Below are 24,532 nucleotides of genomic sequence, written 5' to 3'. Positions count from 1 at the left end.
TCTCCACCTACCGGTGTACTGCTTAACTGCATCCATAACGTTCACTAGGTTGAATTTCTAAACATATGGATTTAAATTTGCATTACCTTTAATGTCAATCATACCAAAGTCTTCAAGAAAGGCCGAAAATCTAAACTACATAAAAGATTTATACCTTACATACACAGCATCTTTACCAGTAGCTCGTAAGGAATTACTTGATACATGAATCGTGCATTTCCTTTGACACACACACAAAACAGGTCAAGTTCTGTTAGATAAAAATATCAGTTTATTTATAAAAAAAAAAGAAAGAAAAAAAGAAGACACAAAAAATGACCTGAAGCAAACAAAACTGATTGTTGCATAGCATGAGATATTGTGGGCAGAAGGGTATTGGGGGGGGGGGGGGGGGGGTGTCAGCATGGCTATCCTGGTTGGAGTGCACACACAGTCCTGTCTGTATGACAAAATATCTGATAAAACAAGGTCTGCGTTCAAATGGAGATGTGACCCAATCTGAGGACTTGGTGTGTATAATTACACATTTGAGATAGCAGCTTCATTGTTCTCTAATATGACCAAAGAACACACTCCATTGCAAATAATGTGACGCGCTGCCCATAGACCCCAGTAAAATTGTGAAGCAGTACCCTTTTGATTCAGGAGACTTTCTGCAGTGTTTAGTGCTCCACAGACCAGCAAAAATGGTCAATTCACAACGTGTGGGACTCCCTTTCTTATCTCTGGCCTCCACGACGACCTCAGAGAAAAATAAATAAGACTAGAAAGTCACTTAAATTATTTTCTGATTTGTTGACCAATGTATCCGCCTGCTGAGAGACCAAACTCTGTGTATGGCAGAACCAAAAGTGAGTACTTGCATGGGTCTACAATGAACAGCCAGATCCACAGTTGAAGATATGAAGAACATGAAGTATTCCCCAATACAGCAACGGAAATAATCCATCTTGCTTCTCCTGGCAAACTGGCATGCTGAGGAGAGAGGTGCCGAGGGTGTGTACTCAATGAGGAGGGGTGGGCAGAGCGAAACAAGCTCATATCTCCATGGATCAGATGGAACTAGGAACAAATACAGATACCGGACCCTGGCCTTCCCGAAGCCCTTACTGCCTCAACTACCAATCAAATCAGAGATAGAAATCATGGCGAGCCAATCACAATGAGAACTTAAAAACCAGTGTTTCTGCATTTACTAACAGGAGGCAGATTCTTTAAAATAAAATAACAATGAACAAAATAAAAATAATAATAATAATTCATTTACAAATGTAGAAGGGGAGTTGGCATTTTCAGTATAAGGAGCCAAAATGGCTTGTACATGTGCATGTGTGTGATGGTTGGGGGGTTGAGGGGAAGGGGGTCATTCTCTTCTCTTTCAAACTACTGGGAGAAAAGAAAGTGAGGAGGAAAGAAAGTGAGGAGGAAAGAAGAAGCCAGACAAAGAGAAAGAGAAGAAACGGTCAGTTTCACAGTATAAGGAGCTTGTGGGCTTTGAGGAGAGGGGAGGGACACAACAAGAACAAGTTGGAGGAGAATGGAGAAAGATGGAGGTGAAGTAGTCGGACTGGGTGAGAGTCTGACTGCTTGTGTGTGGGAGGGAGGGGGGTGGGATGGGGGGGTAATCCTGCTGGTTGTCCAGGCATCATTTAGGGATGGCAGATGGTGAAAGTCACTCTTGAGGCAATGGCAATCACATGCCCTGTCTGATGCTCTGAATGATTTGGAAGATGGCTGCAAGCAGAAACAAGACAAAAAGATGATCATTAACCTACACACGTTCACCTTATTATGCAACATTGCTTGCAGCACATTGAAACATTCCAATAGGAAACAAAAGTTTGTGGAGAGGAAAGTCACCACCTTCAAACAAATTGTGTTTGCAATGGAGGAAGACACATGCTGCATTTGTTTACTATTCAAATGGTGTACTGCTGTGGCTAGGCTATGAAAATGTAGACAAATAACATAAAGCTCTCAAAGGCTTGGTTAGTTGCCTCAAGTGACCAACATTTGCATGTTTGTCCGAGAAAGAGAGGGGTTACAGGTGGATTCAGTAGAGGCTATGTGGAGATGTGTACAAGTGAGGCAGGCAAGTCAATTCTGTTAAAGGAGTCTGAGCAATTTCAGTGTCATGTCTTACCTGACCCACACACCACGAAGACAAACAGCGCCAAAAGCCATGGACCCACCGGCGACTTGTCTTCATTCACCACTCGCTACATTCCAGAACATAGAAAACATACCAATTAGGGCTACTCAGACCGGCGAAAACATAGTAATCACACAAGAATAAATAGTCCCCATGACCCCGCGGTGCAGCGCACTTTTGCTGTACGTGTCACACACGGTGCTCTATACACTGCCCACTTTTATTCCCACGAGATGCAACCAAGATTGGCTAAATCTGGGATTGCTCTGCACATACATATGTCTGTGACGTCAGAAAATTCTGTCGGCAGATGTCAGAGTGGCGTGCACTTGACACATTGTTACACATAATCACTCAAAAATAACATGATTTACCAACGAAATCGTCCCCGCGTTGAAATAATAGATTAATGCATTCCATTTTTCAATTCATTCATTGAGATCCAAGAAACGTAGTAGGCTTGCTAAGGTTAGCAAAATGCTAAGTGTGTCAACAGACAAAGCTAACCATCTAATTTCAAACACGATTGGCTGGTGACTGTGTGCTAAAGCTACTCAGATAACGTTGCTGGCCCACTAAGCACTGCTAACTAGCTAACATTAGGTTAGCTTGCTATCTAACGTTTACTTGGTCAATACAGTAACTAACAATTACATTAATCACACACAGTTATTGACATATCATTGTTCGAACTGTCAATCATCACAATAAGTGATAACCATCCAAATCGATAGATGCTCAATTGGCAACGTTACCGTGGTCTTTTGGACGTGGCCGCGTTGTGTGATTGTCTTGCTGTGCTTTTCGTTAGCTACTTTCATTCGTTGAACTGCCGACATGATTACTATGTAGATGGGAAATTAGTGAGGCCAAAAACTAGCTGCTCGGACAACAGACGTCTAAAACACGCTCGTCTCCTTGAGGACGAACGCCGTCAAAAGCGAGACCTGTGATAGCTAAATAAGAAAGCGTATCTGTTAGTTAGCTTATTTCAGCTCCAGCGCTAGGCAGCCTGTGCCGACTGCAGGCAGCTACCAGCCTCTGAGGCTATGGCACGTGACCACAACGTCATGGATGGATGGCTACTTAAAACCAGCAGATACAGATACAGCCTATTATGGGCTATTTGCCAAATAGATGATTTTCACTTATAAGTACAGTACACTGCCTAAGCAAACCATGAATAATGATTTACTGTCCCTTCTGTCCTCTAAGATCTGTTAACTTATATCCGTTTCCAAAACCATGTAAGCCAAAGTGAAAGAAGCAAAACACATTTCTATTGATGCCGCATAACATCATGATGTCTGGTCTGACATTATTGATATAATTGCCTGTACCAAGTCTGCTTCTCCTAGGGCCGGAACACTATTGGGTCCCAAGTAATCTGCTCACTGCCCTATAAAGTCCCTTTCGCACCAGATGATTTTTTTTTTCTGATTTGTTGACCAATGTATCCGCCTGCTGAGAGACCAAACTCTGTGTATGGCATAACCAAAAGTGAGTACTTGCATGGGTCTACAATGAACAGCCAGATCCACAGTTGAAGATATGGAGAACATGAAGTATTCCCCAATACAGCAACGAAAATAATTCATCTTGCTTCTCCTGGCAAACTGGCATGCTGAGGAGAGAGGTGCAACAATCTAATCTTAAAATAATTACAATTATTTATGTCTGTGTGGTATATAACCTACTTGGAATGCTTACATGCAGATGTCAAAGTCTTTCTATTTTCGTATTGATGTGAATTAATGTGTAGATCCGAAGTTTAAATGGTAGGCCTATAGCTGTGACGTGCAGTCACCTGACATCACCGTCAAATCAGAGGATATTTCAGAACTATTAACGTGGACAGCTCCCCTTAAGAGCATCTTAAGAGCAGTGCATGCGCGTACACGCTACGAGCATGTTCGGGAAACAGTCGGAAAAACCCTCTTAAGAGCGTGTCTCCGTCGTTATCGGGGAAGTGGGCCCATACCTGATTAGACCATTTGTCATTTGATACCAGGAAAGCTAACAGTTTTCTATTAGGATGTAGTTTGCTAACTACCACAGTCACGGTTTTGTCATAAAAGAGGGGAGGGGGTGCCAGAGCATGGATATCTACCTCTCAAAATGAAACCGTTCTGTGGGGCGCCTGCCATGTACCTCGCAGTTGCAAACTACAAGGGGCATGAATCCGCCTATTTGCACTAACATTAACAGATACCAGCTCCTCAACTTTACCGATTAAAATCTAGTGACCGTGCTGTCAACTAAAGCAGACATCCATAGACCGGACAGAAGGTCATTCAATTTGCATGTAGATAGTTTCGATTGTAGATGCAATATTTAAAGTTAATAGCAACCTCCTCACATTCTTATTTCTGATTTACAATGCACAACAGTGCATTATATTAGGCTACAATTTAAATGGACATTTTAAACACTATTCCTCTCGTTTTCTACCTCGCTATCTCCAAAGTAAAGGCGCATTCTTCCGGCTATTGCGCAAAAGCCTCTTGTTCTGATATAACGACTATACAATATAATATAATACAACAATACAATATAACGACTTGAGTTACTTGCTGTTTACATCGGAATTTACGTCCACAGTGTTATGGACCCATTTGTCTGCAAAGCAACGTAGCCTACAATTTATTTTTTAGAAATACAGGAACGCTTACTATGCTAATACGAATGACGACTGCGCAACATGCGAGAATTTCCCCAAACTGATCTTTTCAGTAGTCATTTCCAACTTTTTACGCTGATGGTGCTCAAAATGCAACACAACCGTGTTCAAAGCAGGATCTATCTATAGAGATCCTATAGCAATGTATGGTTGGGGAAGGCATAGAAAAGTTGGAGAACCTGTGGCCTAAAACAATATTGGTGGTTGCAGGGTAGATTTGAAGTGAAATGGGTCGCGATGGTCTGTTATTTTTAAAAAGTGGGTCCCCAGAAAAAAACTTTGGGAAACACTGGATTAGATTGTAGATTTTCGCGGTGTCACTTAAGAACACGTTTGGAGATAAGAAAGAAGTCGAGTAAGAAAGTGAGGAAATGTGTAGGCTTAGATTTTGATGCAGTACAGACTAAACCACATGTTCCTTTCTCTGCTTTTACCTCATAGGCCTAATAAATTATAGCCTTCACTTAGCAAGGATAATGGCAAACTATTCTGGCAACGTCTCGGTCACACACCATTAGCACCCTAACACACACAGACAGGCAAGCACATACACACACATGCGCAAACACCCGCACACACAGGCATGTACATGCATGTGCGCATACACACGCACACACACTGTTAGCACCCTAACACACACGCACATGCACAAACACCCGCACACACAGGCACGTACATGCATGTGCGCACGCACACACACACGCACACACACACACCGTTAGCACCCTAACACACACACACACACTCTTTACACAAAAGCCAACTCATGCACACACTCATTTACATGCACATGAGTTGCAGGAGTAGAAGATGGAGACAAATTGACAAGCGTGATTTATTTTTGCGGAGAGAATGTGCAGGACCGAGCAGCGATCATATTTTGTACCGCTATGCGATACATCTAGTTTATTGTTGCAGTTACTCATGTCACTCTGAGGATCTGACACTTCAAATGCTGGCATATCATGTTGTAAACCTTTGTCAATGAGCATCACATTTCAAATTAAACTGTGTTAAACAGATGTGAACTGCAGGCTGAACACATCTGCAACAGAAGGAGGTTGCAACGTTAACTCCAGCTGCAAAGTCAGCCATCCTCACCAGCTAACACGATAATCCAGTTACTGTGCAACAACAGTATGACAATTACGGGAAGATAATCGCTCAGATTTTTTTATTAGACCACTCGAAAATAGGTTATGCCAATCACTGGAGGTATTTTAATATTATGTTTTGTTTTGCTAATGCTGAGGCCTTCCTGTGGTTTTGATCAGCCTAATAATCTCTGAAACATCAATTGTAAACACTAAGGTGAAATGTGAGAACAGACAGAGGCATTATGTCACCAGAGCAGACATTTGTCAGCTTTGAGGTAAAATAAAGTCTCCAGTCTTGTAAATTCACATTATGTAACATCCACAATGTCACAAACATAACGCACCATTAAAGGTTTTAAAAGTAAGAAAGGGGCACAATTTGTTAATCATACTTTACATTGATATAAATCAGCTATGCACAGACACTTTGGACATTGTCGCATCAACACTGTATCTGTAGCGTAAACTTTTCCGATAAAACGTTATGGATGTGACATGGCCATGGAACTTGCTGACTTAAAAACAAAAGCCTTTCAAATGTAAGGAGCTGTGCTCTTAAGGCAAACTGATACACATTGATCTACCATTCCCTTGTCAATCTGGAATTTGTCAAATGATAACAATTTGTTGGAACCTTGCGTCCATTTATCCCCTTTTTAAATATGTATAATATTGCCATGTGAAAAATGTTGTTTCTGTATGGTTGCACACCATATTTATGATGTAAAAAGAGTAATTCTCCATGAAATTCAATCAGATCAGTGTCAAACAATAAAATATAGACCTAAATGAACATTTTAACAATAGTTCTATTTGTGTGTGCACAACTTTTTTTTCCATGGTAAGGATGACCTTTGGCTAATGAGATCATCATCAACCGTTTTTTATTCAGGGAGAAATTGACTGAGCATCAAGCTCTTTTACAGCAATGCCCTGAGTTACAAAACAACAACAATAATCAAAACAACAAAACAACAACAATAAAAGATACAAAAGGCAAATAATAATAATAATAATAATAATAATAATAACAAAAATCAAATAAAAATAATAATAATAAATAGAAAGAAAAGAAGGGGAATGTACCAAGAAGATGGACCAATCAACATAGACCTAGGTCACTAAGGGTTCCTATGCGAAGAGAAAAGACCCTGGAACTGCGGTCAGAGGAACTTAATAATCTCCAAATCCATCTGGTGCGAAAGGGACTTTATAGGGCAGTGAGCAGATTACTTGGGACCCAATAGTGTTCCGGCCCTAGGAGAAGCAGACTTGGTACAGGCAATTATATCAATAATGTCTATAATATCTCTGATTTGATTGGTAGTTGAGGCAGTAAGGGCTTCGGGAAGGCCAGGGTCCGGTATCTGTATTTGTTCCTAGTTCCATCTGATTCATGGAGATATGAGCTTGTTTCGCTCTGCCCACCCCTCCTCATTGAGTACACACCCTCGGCACCATGCAATAATTTTTCACTTAAGAACACGTTTGAAGATAAGAAAGAAGTCGAGTAAGAAAGAGAGGAAATGTGTAGGCTTAGATTTTGATGCAGTAGGCTACAGACTAAACCACATGTTGCTTTCTCTGCTTTTTACCTCATAGGCCTAATAAAATATTCACTTAGCAAAGATAATGTCAAACTATTCTGGCAACGTCTCGTTTCATAACTTGATTGCATTTTTGTCCGCTTTTCATCACATTATTATGACCATTAAATGTAGGCTATTTTGCACGCTAAAATCTGATTCATCACAGGTAAACACAATAAAGAATGGGAACGTAAATTGGATTATGTATTCTAAGTTGTAATTCCTCTGTATGTCCTGTTGGTGACCTCAGTGAGAAGTACTGTTAAGACGCTCTTAGCCGGTAACGAGTACTCTGGAGCACTCGTAGATCTACGAGTGTTTTCACGATGCTCTTAAGCTACGATGGTTTCGGGAAACAGTCGGCAAATCTTAAGTTCGTAAGAGGGACTTTACGACGCTCTTAGGCTTAAGATGCTTTCGGGGAAGTGGGCCATGGCTAGTTATTTAGCCTAGCGCAGTGGGGGAGTGACCAACACATTTCATGTTCCCTGGTGTCTCAGTAACCAGGAATCATTGACCAAAATTGATGACAGTAAAAGAAAAAAAACATATTTCTTTTTTATATTTTAAATGATCCTTCTGTGGATCTTAATGGGCACTGAGTAAGCAATAATTTCATTGCTAGTTTTCATAATTACTATTTCAGTTGTTTCATATTGTGGAAAAGGAGCGCTCTCCTTTTCACCTGTGTACTAGTACATGTTTGTTTGTTGACTGAATAACCCTGTATTTCATGTTTTGGACCCAATTGTGCTCCTGGATCTGCCTGTTTGCTTATGGACAAAATAAATGATATTTTTTTTTTATGGAACTGCTGTCTCCTGTCTTCCCTCAACACCACCTAATCCAGTGGCGCACCTCCCTAAACGTGGGGTGGTCGCCTCGGTCCCTCACACATATCAAAATTCACTAAGTATGTGTTTTATGTAGTTTGTGGAGTATTGCTTCATACACGTCACATCCATAACGTCAAACTATCACATCCATAACGGCCGTTTTTCCAACATAATGCATTATGAAAATGACGCATAGTTTCAAAAACACATTTTTTATCTTCATTCAAGTCTCCTTCATGCTATATATCATGGTTTCGGCAGTTTCCTTCAAAATTCACTGAATTTGTAGAAAACCTGTAATCTCTCATAAAAGTGTGTCTATTTCATGTCACATCCATTACGCTGATTACATGCCTTGTATTCTTAGGATGTAAATGATTATATAAAATGTAAGGGATTTGTCAGTATTCAGAGGACAGAGGTTACATTAAAAGTTATGCAAATTCATTAATTGATACTAATTTTGCCCTTGCTACAAGGCATTTTGTTTACCAATATGAGTCCAACTGTCACATCCATAACGCTGGAACTGCCCCAAACCAACTGTCAAACCAGCATTCACAGCCGTGCCCCCCGTTTCAAGGAAGTGAGGCAAGTCTTAGCTCTGTCCAGCAAGAGGTGAACAAGCAAGTCAACCTGAAATGTACAGTGCAAGTGGTAACCACACAAATGTGGCAGAGGAAGAGGAACCCTGCATCAGTAACTGCACTGCCCAACTGGAACAGTCTGTTAGCCAGCTAATAAACAGTCTGTCCCTTCAAGAAGCAGAATTAGTGCAGCTCAGGGAACAGTTTCAGAATACCACCTCCAATCAGCAACTAGAGGAACAGTTCCACCAACTCAAACAGGAGTTAATAGCATGGGTACAGGAGCTGAGGGGACAAATGAGGGACAAAGGAGGCCCTGAGGAGAGAGCTTAGAGAGGTCAGAGAGGAGCTGAAGTTAGAAAGGCGCAGCTGGAATGGCAGGCTCTAGAGAGCAGATGAAGAGTAAGCTGCATCCCAACTCTTCAGTTATCACACAAACACCAGCATCAACCACTACAACAGACAGAACCCCCTTCTACATCAAGGTCACCATCCAGCACACAAGCAAACACCCCTGAACTCTTTCACATGAATCAAGAGCAAGCTATTTTAACCCTTTAGGCGCCAGAGGTTTTTTTTTTTAAACGTTCGATTTTGACATCTTCATTTCAAAAGGCTATATCTTAAAAGTGATAAGAGATAGAGACTTTCTGTAAATTAGAGAAATATTAAGGATGACCCAAAGTTTATGTAGGGATTAAATGTTTATATCTAATTTGCATATTATGACGTCATATGGTGGCGGCCATCTTGGATTATAGAATTTTCATGAAAAGTCGCATGTTTGAATGATAAAATGCACCACTTCTTTCCCCCCAAAATGTCCCTCACCTTCTGATATTGCACAATACTGAATGCTCAGGTAAATAGTAAGTAGTAAACAAACTATGTAAATCATTACTAATAAATGGCAGAAACAAACCAAATGCATGTAGCAGTAGGCGCCTTTTGCTGTAGAGATTTTCCATTTACTACATACAGTAGGCACTCTGATTCCATGTATGGGGCACATATATATTATTCAGATGACACACAAACACAAGTAGACAAGACCTGTTTAGTTCAAAAGCTCACTTGCCACGGCAAGGCACAGATCAGGAGTGAGATGACGAGACAAGACAAGAGACAATGTTAGTATTTGTTTTCTTTTTGTTGTTTTTGTTGATGTTTTTTTGTTGTTTTTTTCTTAGCTGACAAAGACACACACATCACAAGGACATGAACACACAAAAAAGAACACATATATGTCCTAAATGGTCAGGGAAATAGATAATCAACAGTGTAAATCATTACTAATAAATGGCTGACAATTTTTTTTTTTTTATGTAGCAGGCCTTTTGCTGTAGAGATAATGACTATCCATATCCATATCCTATCCATACAGGGCCGGCATTCCCATCATCTTGTGATAGACTATGCATGGCCTAATGGCTCTCCTGCCCCGTGTCACCACCTCTGCTCCTGTTGCAAGCAGCATGGCCAGATCTGCCTCACGCTCGCGTCGAGTGGAGAGAATTTGCGCAGCTCGGACTAGGCCTACTGTCATTCTCATTGCGACTCCCCACACTGCCTCTACGTTCCCCCCTAACTGTCCTATGAGCACTTCGACCTCATCTAACATACCCAGTGGCATTAGACAAAGGCTCCACCACGTTACTGTCACCGCGATTGCGACAGCAAATACTCGCTGACGTTGACAAAATCGCTCTGACAAAGTGGCTCACACACACACTAGCTCCGGTATTTCACGCACTGATTCAATGCGCTGTAGCTAGAAGGTTTTGTTTAAAGCATGCCCCTTTTTCGACTCGGGGATGACGTATGACATGTCTGCCATCTAGTGGAGTGGAGGTCGAACAAAATATGACACCCTATTTGACTAAATCGGCCGTTTTATTCAGTACCGCATCTTGTCGACTAAAGTTGACTGTGGCGCCTAGAGGGTTAACTAAAAGTACAGTAGCTATCCTAATTGATTCTAATGGAAAATTTGGAAATGAAAAGCAGCTTTCAAAAGCTGACCAAATCCATCACCTTATATTAAACTCCAACCTAGACATTTTGTGGTAAACAGAGACATCGCTTTATAAAAACTCACCCTCATCCATATTAGATGTGGTATGTGGTAATAATCACCCTCATCCATAATAGATGTGGTATGTGGTAATATGGTGGCAACATGGGGCGTAAGCTAAGGTAAGCTAAGTGGCTCCGTTGTTTTGTGTTTGCGACGGACTGTGCCTGGGTTGATGGTGGTTTGCTAGGGTTTTTATGGTTATGGTTTTATAGTTATGGCTAGACCATGCCTAGGCTGGTTAAAAGTATTTTGTGTATTGGATATTTCAATGTGGTAATATGGTGGCAGCATAGAGGGGAGTGTCACCAGGACGCTGGTTTCACTGTTAAGCCTTCATGAGGTGTTGTGGGCCTAACTTAACGAAACATTGGTGAATAAGGGTGCCCACAGATAATGACATGCCCCAATGACATGCCGCATACTATATACTGCTGTTGGATGGGCCATTTGTCTAGTGTTTGTGACCATTGGTTGGCAGATTTGTGGCTAGCATGCTTTTTTTAAGTTAATTTGAGTAGGGGTTTCTGAATGTGTTTTTACCTTGGATTTTGGCACAAATTTAGGATTATAACATCTAATCATGTGTATTACAGTAATGTAATCCAGACTACAATGTATACAAGAAAGATAGAGTGGGATCTAAAGGTGGCGTATCTTTTTGTGAAAGATTGTTTTTAGTGTCATGAAATTGAATGGTCATGTGATGAACTGGAATGCCTTGAACTAACATTATTTTATCCCCACAAATGTCAGTCTTTCTCTTATTGTACTATACCCCCTCCCCTCTTCTAAAAAAAAAAATTATGAGGATTTTGAAAGAATTCTAAAGGAATGCAATTTTAAAAAAATGATTATCATGGGAGATTTTAATGTAAACTGGGAGAGGAAATCATCCAACAAAACTCTCAAACAGATCACCAATGCTTTTGATCTCACTCAACTAACAGGCCTAAAGTAACAAATTCATCCCGAACACAAAGAAGAGAGAACACTGTTCTTTGGATAAATCCAAATATTGTAAAAATTAATGAAAGCAAGGGATTTGGCCCTTAAGGCTGCTGTAAAAACCAACTATAAGCCATGATTTCCGCTAGATTTTTTTTTTAACAGTGGCGGTGGCGATTGAGTGCGCATCTAATGTAACAGCGGTGTCTTCGCAGAGACATCCACTCTCCAGTTTCATTTTTGCTGTTGTTGCAAGCGAGCTAATAGGCTACGATATGGGAAATACTTTCAATATGATCAGCTTCAGAAATGAATGGGTTTTCCTTAGCCTGTGCTACACCTTTCCACCAAGTTGTGTGAAAATTGTAGTTTTTGCGATGTTGACAAACATGCGTAGCACATGGAAGCTCTTGATAGCGCATGCCACTAACGTCTATAAAAAACAATATATTTATGGAATAAAACTAGACAGGTACCTCGGATTAGAATTGCTGTTTATTGTTAAACTGCAATTTTCAGCAGCCAGCAGAGGGCATTTAGCTTATGCTTCCAGACAATATTTTGCGTCTCCCCTAATTCTGAAGCAGTGGCAGCGCTAAATGAAGAGGAAACACTGAGAAGAAAGTTAATGTTTTAAATAGGCTACATCAATACAATATATAATATGTGAAGTGAAACAATAACCTTTGACTAGTTTTAGGCTACTTATTGTTAAATTGCAATGTGAGCGGCAGGCAGCAGGGGAGGATACGTCAGCAGGATTATTTAAAAAGAAACTGCAACTACATTGTGCGTCTGCCCTGATTCTGATACCGTGGGGGTATTACAGTAATTAAACCGTGGCGTAAAGTCCCTCTTACGAACGTCTTAAGATTTGCCGACTGTTCACGACTGAGCGTCGTGAAAATACTCGTAGATCTACGAGTGCTCCAGAGTAGCCTCCTCGTTACCGGCTAAGAGCGTCTTAACAGTAGGCTATACCTCTCACTGAGGTCACCAACAGGACATACAGAGGAATTACAACTTAGAATACATAATCCAATTTACGTTCCCATTCTTTATTGTGTTTACCTTTGATTAATCAGATTTTAGCGTGCAAAATAGCCTACATTTAATGGTCATAATAATGTGATGAAAAGCGGACAAAAAATGCAATCAAGTTATGAAACGAGACGTTGCCAGAATAGTTTGACATTATCTTTGCTAAGTGAATATTTTATTAGGCCTATGAGGTAAAAAAGCAACATGTGGTTTAGTCTGTAGCCTACTGCATCAAAATCTAAGCCTACACATTTCCTCTCTTTCTTACTCGACTTCTTTCTTATCTTCAAACGTATGGTGCAACAAACTAATCTTAAAATAATTACAATTATTTATGTCTCTGTGTGGTATATAACCTACTTGGGATGTTTACATGCAGATGTCAAAGTGTTTCTATTTTCGTATTGATGTGAATTAATGTGTAGATCCGAAGTTTAAACTATAGCTGTGACGTGCAGTCACCTGACATCACCGTCAAATCAGAGGATATTTCAGAACTATTAACGTGGACAGCTCCCCTTAAGAGCATCTTAAGAGGAGTGCACGCGCGTTCACGCTACGAGCATGTTCGGGAAACAGTCGGAAAAAACAAACGAACGATCGTAAGATGAATCGTAGAAAACCCTCGTAAGAGCGTGTCTCCGTCGTTATCGGGAAACTGGCCCCAGAGCTGTTAAAGAACTCACGCAAAGGCAAACTTATTTTTGACCATATACAAAGCAACACGCAATGCAAAAATAATCAGTCAGTTGAAAAAATGAATTGGACAAAATCAGAAGGAAATCAAAACACTTGAGCTTGCTGTAGATGGCAACAATCCAGTTGGTAGCTAGCCTAATGTTCTGGGGCCGGTTCCCCAAAACGTTCTTATCACTAAGTAGTTCTTAACCTATTCCTTATCCTCTCTCTTAACGTTATGACACGATTCCCAACACGTTTGTACGCTAGTATATCTTCTGTCAATATCACACGTTCGTAAGGTTGGTCTGGACCATTCCTAAGCACTCTCTTAGCGTTGTTTGAGCTCTCAAGACGCTAGTCGCCGCCACTGTGCAGCAGTCTTTAGAAATCAGCGCAGCGCAGTACAAGTCAAACTATGGTACAGTATTATAGAAAAGTTGTAGAATACCAAGGCACTCATCTTCTTTGTAGTTAAAATGCCTTTATTTTAATGGGCACAACATAATTAAAACACTTTGACGCGTTTCGGCATGAAGCCTTCGTCAGGAAGTGAGCAGTCTCTTGTGGCACACTGAAATAAAAGACATCAATTCCATGAGTGTTCTCAGGTGTATGGATGGGACCAATTAGCTAATAGCTAATGTCCCCTCTGTAATGTTTTTTACATCGGTAGAACCAAACGAAGGTTACAAGATAGAGTCTCAGAGCACAAATATGCGATAAGAACAAAAAATGAGAACTATCCAATGGCTCGTCATTTCAAAGACAAGCACAATAGTGACCCTGCTATTTTAAGAGCTATAGGTATAGATCATATACCACAAACAATGAGAGGGGGTGATAGATTGAAACAATTAAACCAGCGAGAGAGCTACTGGATTTTTAAATTAAAAGCTACTTTATATCCAGGTTTAAATGATGAGTTGGAATATTGCCATTTCCTGTAAACACAAATGCTCTATTGTTGTATATGTGTATTGCATGCATGTTTTTTTTTTTCTCTAAATACTCTTTTATGTCTGTAGAGACTGTGGAATGACGCCCCCTGCTGACCACCATCAATACCTGTTTGTTTTTCTGTTTTTCTGTGGGTTTACCTTTGTAAATGAGGGGTTTGCCATTAGCTAATTGGTCGACTTGAGGGAAGGAAGAAGAGGAAGAAGGAAGAACAGGTTGCTGGCAGCGGTGAATTCAAATCTCTGCAACACGTGGTAACACTCATCTAATTATATCCCACTAAAGCTGCACAGTGAATGTGAGTGATCATGGGGGAAAAGTCTGGCGGGCTACTTAGTCTTAGTGATATGGATGAAATGTTTTTGGATCAAATTAGTCGAGTGAGGAAGTTGTCTGACAGGGATAGCAGTGGTGGTGATTCAATGGCATCAGTGATAAGCAAAAAGTCTAGAGTTGGTGGAGAACGGTCCAGTGGTAATGGAGGTAGCGTGACTGACACATGGAAAGTAATTGCCTCCTTTGAAGCCAAAGGTGGACCAGACCTCCACCCCATTCACATCACTAAGGCCATTCAGAAAGAGATAGGGAATATCCACCGCGCCACATTCTTGGGGAATGGTAGGCTACTGATATATGCCAACTCAGAAGAGCAACGCAAACTCATACTGCAGAAAAACACACTTAATAATCTCAAGATATCTGCGCATGTTCCTGGTACAATGTCTAGAACAAGAGGGGTCATATCAGGAATCCCTATGTATCTGTAGAAGAGATAAAAGAGAATCTGTCCCAGTATGGAATAACTGAGGTTAAACGTTTGACAAAAGGCAAAGAGAAAATTGACAGCATGTCAATTTTGCTAACTTTTACTAAAGATTTGCCAGTGCGAGTTCAAATGGGATTTATGTCTTACACGGTGCGGGAATATATTCCTCCCCCGCTAAGATGTTTCCAATGCCAAAGATTTGGTCATGTTGCAAGCCAATGCAAAGGGAAAGTAAGGTGTGCGAAATGTGGTGGGGACCATGAATATGATAAGTGCGAAGCAAATGCGTTAAAATGCTGCAATTGTGCTGTTCATGAATATATAATTGTGCCCACATAGTGCTGCGTATGGTGGCTGTGAAAAACAGAAAGAGGCAAAGGAAGTGCAGAAATACAGAGTTATGAGTAAAATGTCTTATGCGAATGCCCTTAAGACGGTTCAGAAAGACAGGGCCACTAACGCTCCTCCGTCCCTAACCCAACCTAGCACTACAGGGAGCCAATGTAACAGAGCAAGTCAAATGAATGAGCAGGGTCTACTGAATGGAAGTCAGCACTCGACTAGGCCGATGTCAGAACCAGGGAAATGTGCATGCAACAATTACATAACAAAGGACACACTATTGGTGAAGAAAAATGAATTTATTGCATTCTTGTGTACAGTAATGAACACAACCATGAAAATCAAAAGGAAACGTGATAGGATTAATTCTATTGTGGAAATTGCCAATGGTTTCTTGGGGTCTACTGCTACAATGGATGAGATCCATATAATGATAAATCGCAAATATGACCAGAGTCAAGATAGTGCTTGAATGGATTATGGTGTTTTTCATTTTACAATGGAACGCAAGAAGCTTAATAGCTAATGGTCAGGAACTTAAAAGATATATTCATGAACTAACAGATAAACCTGAGGTGATTTGTATTCAGGAGACCTGGTTGAAATCACATTTGTCATTAAGGGCTATAGTGCGATTAGGTATGACAGGGGTAATGAAAGGTGGTGTATGCGTAACCTTCATCAAAGAAGGCATTCCTTATAAGTGTATTAAAGTAAGCGGGGAACATGAATGTATTGTCACAGACATTTTTAATGGGTCTAAAGAAACATATACCATCATCAACTATTATAACCCATGCAAAGCCTTAACAGGTGATCCCCTAAATAGTATTACTAAGAGGAGCCACACAGAGATCTGGTGTGGCGATTTTAATGCCCACAATAGTTTATGGGGTAGCAAGCTTACAGATATGAATGGCATGGTGGTTGAAGAAGTAATTAATGACAGAATGCTAGTGTGTGTAAATGATGGCTCAATATCCTTAAGAATGAAACCTCATGCATTGACTTAACCTTAGTTGACAGAAGATTAGCTTACAGATGTCAATGGTGCACTAACCAAACAACTACTATTGGCAGTGATCATTTCCCTATATGGTGTAAAGTGGATGTGGAAATCAGGGCTGATCCAAATTATGTACACCATAAGTGGCTTTTTTGGAAGGCTAACTGGGAGGAATTCCAGAACATGGCTACAGAAATGGCTGAATGTGCACCAGGTTCTGAGCAGAATGTGAATGACATGAATGATAGCATAAGCTCATATCTCTATTTTATAGCAAGACAGTCTATACCAATGAGGGAGGGGAAAAGTAATATGAAGAATGTTCCCTGCTGGGATGATAAATGTACTAAAGCAATAACGGACCGAAACAAGGCTTTAAAGCTACTACGTAAAACTTTAACCACTGATAATTTACTGGACTATCAAAACAAGAAGGCACTAGCTAGACGTACTATTAAAGAGGTGAAAAGAGAATCTTGGAGAGACTTTTGTTCATCAATAGGTAGAGAAACTTCACTCAATCAAGTATGGATGATGATTAAAAAGATGACTGGTAGATATGTACCCCCTCATATTCCTGTCCTAACTGATAGGGATAGGTATTATATTACAGATGTAGATAAAGCTAATATATTGGCTAAAACTTTTGCAGATGTTCATAAAGGTCACCACCTGGAAGACTGCTTCAAAAAAAGGAAAGAGGAAATCTTGAGTATGAATGGGGACCTTCTAACTAAGAGGGAATTAAACGAGTCTAGTATAGATCTTGGTTTTAGTATGACTGAGCTAAAAATGGCCCTAAAGAATACAGGCTACTCTGCTCCTGGCAGTGATGGCCTTTGCTATGCCATGTTTAGACAACTCCCTGATGATGTTTTAGAAATTATCCTTAAACTTTTTAACAAAGTATGGGAGGAGGGCACAATACCAGTAGCATGGAAAAGATCAACAATTCTCCCATTTCACAAACCTGGTAAAGATAAATGTGATCCAGGTAACTATAGACCAATTGCCCTCACTTCTCACCTGGGCAAACTTATGGAAAAAATGGTTGTGGCTAGACTAAACTACTATCTGGAATATAATAATCTACTACATAGCTATCAAACGGGATTTAGAAAACAAAGATCAACTACTGATGCACTGGTTAAATTAACCAATGAAATTGAGAAAACGCTGACTATGAAGGAAGCAATGGTGGCAATCTTCCTAGATATCGAAAAAGCATATGACACAATGTGGAGAGAAGGACTCTTGATCAAACTAAATAAAATGGGCAATGAAGGGAAGATGTACAACTATATCTTAAATTTCCTGTTGCAGCGCACACTGAGGGTTAGGGTTGGTGAGGTCCTTTCAAATGAATTCTCTGTGGAAGGGGGAATTCCACAGGGTAGTGTGATTAGCCCAATTTTGTTTAATATTATGATTAATGATATTTTTGAGAAACTGAACAAAATGAATAATGGTTTACTGTATGCTGATGATGCTGTCATCTGGAGGAGGGGGAATAATATCCCGCACATTACTAAAACAATACAGAAGGAACTGCATATACTAGAACAGTGGGGAATGGAGTGGGGTTTTAAGTTTTCTGTGCAAAAATCACAAGTGACATACTTCACAAGGAATAAGGTGTCAGAAACCTATGCAATTTTGCTTTATGACCAACCACTCAAAAGAGGAGATGGCTTCAAGTACCTGGGTCTTTGGTTGGACAATAAACTCACTTGGACACGACATATTGAGTATGTAGAAACAAAATGCAAAAAGGTTCTGAACCTAATGCGTATGGTCTCTGGTCTCTGTTGGGGTGCAGATAGACAATCTTTACTCAATATTTATAAAGCTTTGATAAGGTCAAATATTGATTATGGTTGCATAGTCTATGGATCTGCCTGTAAAACGTCCCTTATGAAACTTGAGAGAGTACACTCAAGGGCCCTGAGAATAGCCCTGGGTGCCATTAAGACAACTCCCATCAGTGCCCTGCAAGTGGAGGCAGAGGAAACTCCTATTCAGCTGCGTTTTGAAAAATTGGCACTGACCTACTGGGTCAGACTACAGTGTTGCACTGACAGCCTAGCCATGTCAGTGCTCAAAGATTGTTGGGAATATTATAAAGAAGGAACATGGATCCTTCCTGCCCCAGATGTTAACACAGAGCTACTGAAAGTGAAAGAAGACCACCCTAATGATATTGGATTTGCAATACATTGTAAAACTTATTTGAATTCTGCATTTTATGGGTACCTACAGATATTTACAGATGGCTCAAAAAACCCTCAAACTGGCCAGTGTAGTATTGGAATCTATACCTGAATTCCAAAGGACGTATGGATACCGACTGAATAACTTCTTATCCATATATTCAGTAGAACTAACTGCTATAATTACTGCATTGAGATGGATTGAAGAAGTCAAGCCTTTTAAATCAGTCATCTGCACAGATTCACTCTCAGTATTGCAAAGCTTTATCTCTGGAAATGCAGTAAGAGATGACTTGGTTATTGAAACAAGGCAGCTTTTGGCTCAACTCAGTAATCTGGGGCTCATTGTCCAATTTTGCTGGGTGCCAGCTCATAAGGGCCTCAAGGGTAACGAAACCGCAGATAAAGCTGCCAAGGACACATTAGGCCAATGTATCTCAATCAATGTTCCACTAGGAAAAGGGGAAGCTAAATCTTTTATTAAGACAGAAATCATGAATAGGTGGCAGGATGAATGGGAGTCAGATCCAAAGGTCAGGAAATATTTTAATGTGCAACAGCAGGTTGGGGGGAGAAGAATTACATCAGTGGGGCTTGGAAGAAGGGAGGAAGTTGTATACACAAAGCTGAGATTAGGGCACGCTGGCATCAATGCCACATTACGTGTTGGGCAAAACTGATGGGCTTTGCACTGAATGCCAAGTCAAAGAAGATGTAGAGCACATCCTTTTTCACTGCAGGAAATACACTGACCACAGGTCACACTGGAGAGAACAGGGAGGAGATGATGATATCCGAAACATATTGAAGGAAGAGGGAATGCAGGGCAATAGAATTAAAGGTCTTATGAGGTACTTAAATAATGCAGAATTGATGAGCAGAATATAGGCTGTTTAAATTTTTGTTTGTTATTATTAATTTTTTTTTTATTTTTATTTATTTATTTTTGCCACGACTTGACCTGATCACATCACACACTCCTGTGCAGTAGGTGGCGATATACAATCCTATATTGTGAACCGCCATTAGCCAAAAGAAGAAGAAGAAGAAGCGAATTGGTCCCACCCACACACCTGAGAACACTCATGGAATTGATGTCTTTTATTTCAGTGTGCCACACAAGAGACGTCCCTCACTTCCTGACGAAGGCTTCATGCCGAAACGCGTCAAAGTGTTTTAATTATGTTGTGCCCATTAAAATAAAGGCATTTTAACTACAAAGAAGATGAGTGCCTTGGTATTCTACAACTTTTCTAAAATGAACTAAGCCTGTCACCAAAGAGCACCATCTTTACAAAGTTTTTACAAAGTTCCTGGTAGCACTCCAACTGGACTTGATTCTATGGTACAGTATGTTGACAATGTTGTGGCTCAACGATGATTTTATGTTATGGACATTTTAAGACTAATAATAAAATATGTTCGCAATGGATGCAGGCCTATTTATGAACTTTATTTGGTATCAGAACTAATATGGTGGTAATTAGCCTAGGCTATTTCGTAATCTCATTAAAGCGTTCAAATTGGCAATCACTTTTGCTGGCAAAGAATTTGCCTCTAAATGGCTAAGTTCTATAAATGGGTAAGCATGGTGGTGTCCAGTAAGCGACCAACTAGGCCTATGGCAGCGATCCAACGTGTCCTTGTATTGAATCAAAAACAGCGCCGGCCGCGGAGCCGTGTAGTCCATGTCGCTCCATAGCTCTTTTTTGTTGCTGTTGCACAAGTTATTCCGAAAGCTGGAAAACAGTGTCCTTGTGCAAGCTCACCTCGTTCAGAAAAACTTCAAGTTCCTCTGACGAGAAGCTTGGTGCCCTTTTTTTACGTTGCTTCCCCACCATACTGTATCTAACTCTCTCTCTCTGTTCATTGTAGATGGACCAATAGCAATCAACCAATGGCAATCAATACCGCATTTAACAGAAGTAACTGCAGCTGCTTGCCAATCAATTCTAATTGTAAGGTACCTTACCATTAATATAAAAGTGTATTACATAATTTTTAGAAGTTGTTAAACCCATGTCAAGAAGCGGCACAAGTGGCACAACGGGATAAGGAGGGTGGATGATTAGCGAGGGATAGGCCTACCCAGTTAGTCTGCCCGTCACAACATATCGTGTGAACATATTACTGACAATTTGATTTAGTTAATAGTTTATATTTTACTGATAACTTAAACTATGTTAAAATAAATGTTACTGGAATAATGTGAGGAATGTTTCATTTGCATAGAACGTGTTGTCTTTCTTAACGCTGTCATGCACCTTCACGTAAAGTATAAATCAATTCCTGAGCAATTGATGCCAACTAATTCAGCACCTTCACTTGGGACAGCGCCTTTGTAACGTCGAACGTAAGAGGGAGCGTGTTAAGAAGCTTCCTAAGGGACACTTCGGGGAGCACACTTAGGAACATAAACAATTTTGGTAAGATATATCTTTTGAGTTTTCTTAGCGCACTAAAAGTGAGCGTTATCGGCGAACCGGCCCCTGTTGAGTATTTTATTGATTCAGTAGCAACAATTGTAAAATCGTTTGGCACTGAACACAGGAATATCTCAAATCTCACACAAACAGAACCATTATTTGGTCCATAAGAACGCCATTGGTATACAGTTATGCTCAACGAGCTCTCTACATCTCTAGTCCATCCCATCACAAAAATAGTAAACCTCTCAATTATAGCCGAGTGGCTGGAAACCCCAGAGTGTCTGTTGTCCCCAGAGTGTCTGCCGTCTCCCCAATGTAAGGTGAAGACTGTCTCTTTACAGGCCTATCAGCATCCTTACTGTGGTGTTCAAAGTTTCTGAAAAACTCATAGCTGAACAAATCGTTACATTTTTTAAATACAGTGCATCCGGAAAGTTTTCAGACCCTTTCAAGTTTTCCACATTTTGTTGTTTCAGACTCCCCACATTTCCCCCCCATTAATCTACAATACTCCAACATTCCGCAAAAAAAAAAAAAAAGATTTTTGTAGTGTTTCATAAAATTATAAAAAAAATAAAAGACTGAAATATGCCATTTACATAAGTATGTATATATGACAATATTCGTTTTTATTACTACTTTTAATTGTATTCTTTAAAGTTGAGCTGGGTCTTCGCTAAGCCACACCCGAAAACCGCCACAGGCCAATCGTGGTTTAGCAACCCGTCACTGCACTGGAGGTCTGACAAGCTTTTCGAGTTTTGCCATGTTAACCTGTGGAGACTGAAAGCCTGTGGGTCATGAAGGGCACTTATTTGGATGTGTGGTGCCCTAACCCACGTAAAGACACAGTGAAATAACATGTTACACTATAGAAACATGATATAATTGGGAACACATATTGTTCTAACTGTAAAAAAATGGCATATTGCATGATATTTCCATAACCGCGAGATACACGCTTCACGATAACGGCAAGAAGTTGTTAACAGAGGTTCACCAAGATGTATAGCCCATCAGCAATCTATTTAAAATAACACCTATTTGAAGTACCATTCATGATTATGTTGTCAAATATTGAAGTTGTGGGAAATACATAGCTTAAATGGTATGTTTCTTTCGTCCCCCATGCCTGTTCCATTCATTCTGACCGGGAGAGTCGAATGAAACAAAACGCACATTCGACTTTTGCTTAAATAACTCATGAACGGTTTTGTTCAGAGATGAAATTCCAACTGTATTTGACAGAGGACAGATGTGGGTTGCTAGTGACAAAATATTAGCTTTCAGTGTGGTACGATGTCTTTGTAAATTACATTTCATTGAAAAGTCCCGGTTCTCCCCCTATGTAATAGACGTGCAGGGTGCTAAAGCTTGTCAGACATAGCAACAGTAACTAAGGAGGGCGGGACTTAGCGAAGGGTGCATTACTTATAGGGAGGGAAAGTAATCTCATCGCCATCTAGTGGTTGCGTTCCTAGAGTTTAGCGGAGTGGATGGATTTTTTTTTTAGAAAAAATATATCTCGGTGCACAGTGGGATCTTAATTTAATGCCTTCCATATGTTAGGCACTGGGGTCACCTCTATTGCTTCAAGTGGTCATACCTTATTTTTAGGATCAGTTGAATTGTTTTGAGTTTTTGTCGTAACACGGTGATGAGGAACTACAGCTGCATGTGACGTCACATGTTTGGGCGCTTAATCTCTAACTGATCAATACGCAATTTGCTTAACTGGCATAAACATAAACAACATATTTTTGTAATAACGGAACGTGATGTAAACCGCGTGGTGATAACCTTTATGTCAGGATAACTGGTGTTGTGCTTCTACTCTCATGAAGAGCTAGCTGTAAGTGTTAAGTGTCAATGCTAACCAGGCTAATAAACAAACCATGCTACCGTGAGTAACGTTGAAGGGTAAAGTCACGTGACTTCTTTTGTAGTTCGTTTATGAAACAAAAGGAGCAATTTCGATTTTCTTAAATAAGGCAAAATAGGGTCTGGCATTTTCACAGTTAGAATATTATTACTGTATAGACACTGAAAAATATTTTTGGTGGATAACATCGCTGATTTGGCTTCACAATATTTTTTTTTAAATAGGTCTATGGGACTTAACATTGAAGCTGCTCTTCGATAGGAACGCAACCACTTGGGGCGCTGGTTTTCACTTTCCCTCCCTATAATTCCTTTTGAGTAGGAAACGAAATACATGCCAAAAATAATTTCATTACTTATAATTGTGGAGTACATAACAATAAACTACTTTAACTTGAACTTGAATATTATAGGCCTACTTATACTTTATGCTTGAATATTTTAGGCTAAGTTTATTAGTTGTGTTGGTTGCATATTCATCAGCCTATTCATTTAGCATGACCCACTGTAAGGCCATACAACTTAGTGTAATTTTAAGTAATTTTAAACTTTCAAAGAAATATATGGGATGGAAGAGGATTTTTTTTTTTTTAAATTATAGTTAGTATTTTTAAAAAAAAAAATTAAACAAAAAGTGTAGGCTAATTAAGGGCAATTAGACATTCTCTGGGCAAAGTAAGATAATGGATGGATAGAAAGTATGTTAGCTTGTACTGATTGTGTTGTAACCACTGAACTCTAGAATGCTAACGTTAGCCAGCTAGAAGCTAACGTTAGCTTAGCTGACCAGCTGCAGATCATCAACACCAGGTTTGCTAGGAGAATACTTTTATGATTTACATAATGATTGTCATTCATGTTAAACTGTTCAGCCAACTCTAGTGACATTAACCAACATACCCGTCGTTTCTTCTTTTCCTCATTGTAGCTTTCCACCATCTTTTTTAATTCATCCACTGGGTCATAATCTTCACAAATATAGCCCTCCTGTGGGCGAGCTCTTTGGACCCGCTCTGTGTTTGTCGGTAGTCGAACGTACCTTTGCCTAACATTATCTTCCATGTTGAAATCACCTACATTCGTTTAAAGTCAAGCAAAAATTAATGTATATCTACCTAAGCTCTGTTCCCTATGTCATTTACCTTTGGGTGAATGTTAAACTGACGTTAACTGATGTGGTAGTAAAGCTAGGGTGTTCAGTAGTTGCTTGTTGTTTGAGTCATCAAAGCTCGAGGGCTTCACTTTCAAAAAAGCTG

At 40.0% G+C, this 24,532-nt stretch overlaps 1 protein-coding gene across 2 annotated transcripts; it reads right to left on the bottom strand.

Annotated features, from left to right (window-relative positions):
- Window positions 1–243: 243 nt before the first annotated feature.
- Window positions 244–24,532, bottom strand: zgc:85858 (uncharacterized protein LOC405879 homolog). 2 transcript variants are annotated; one of them, XM_042070236.1, is made up of 3 exons: window positions 24,177–24,532; window positions 2,144–2,219; window positions 244–1,734 (listed from the first exon to the last, which is right to left on the bottom strand). In XM_042070236.1, the coding sequence occupies exons 1-3, from the start codon at window positions 24,336–24,338 to the stop codon at window positions 1,694–1,696; spliced, it is 279 nt and encodes a 92-aa protein (XP_041926170.1). In that variant the 5' UTR covers window positions 24,339–24,532; the 3' UTR covers window positions 244–1,693. The 2 variants fall into 2 exon arrangements, with proteins under 2 accessions (XP_041926170.1, XP_041926171.1); XM_042070237.1 differs by lacking the exon at window positions 24,177–24,532 and adding an exon at window positions 2,908–3,250.

This window comes from Alosa sapidissima, chromosome 18 (assembly GCF_018492685.1).
Source record: "Alosa sapidissima isolate fAloSap1 chromosome 18, fAloSap1.pri, whole genome shotgun sequence".
Classification (NCBI taxonomy): Eukaryota; Metazoa; Chordata; class Actinopteri; order Clupeiformes; family Clupeidae; genus Alosa; species Alosa sapidissima.
This window is presented reverse-complemented; position numbering and strand designations above follow the sequence as displayed.

Bases quoted from the DNA above. Each gene is read 5' to 3' on its own strand.
- zgc:85858 (XM_042070236.1), bottom strand. From the start codon at position 24,338: ATGGAAGATAATGTTAGGCAAAGGTACGTTCGACTACCGACAAACACA. The intron at 2,220-24,176 runs GTATGTTGGTTA...TCTGGAATGTAG, and splicing joins AGGAAAAGAAGAAACGACGG to CGAGTGGTGAATGAAGACAA. The intron at 1,735-2,143 runs GTAAGACATGAC...TTCTGCTTGCAG, and splicing joins CTTCGTGGTGTGTGGGTCAG to CCATCTTCCAAATCATTCAG.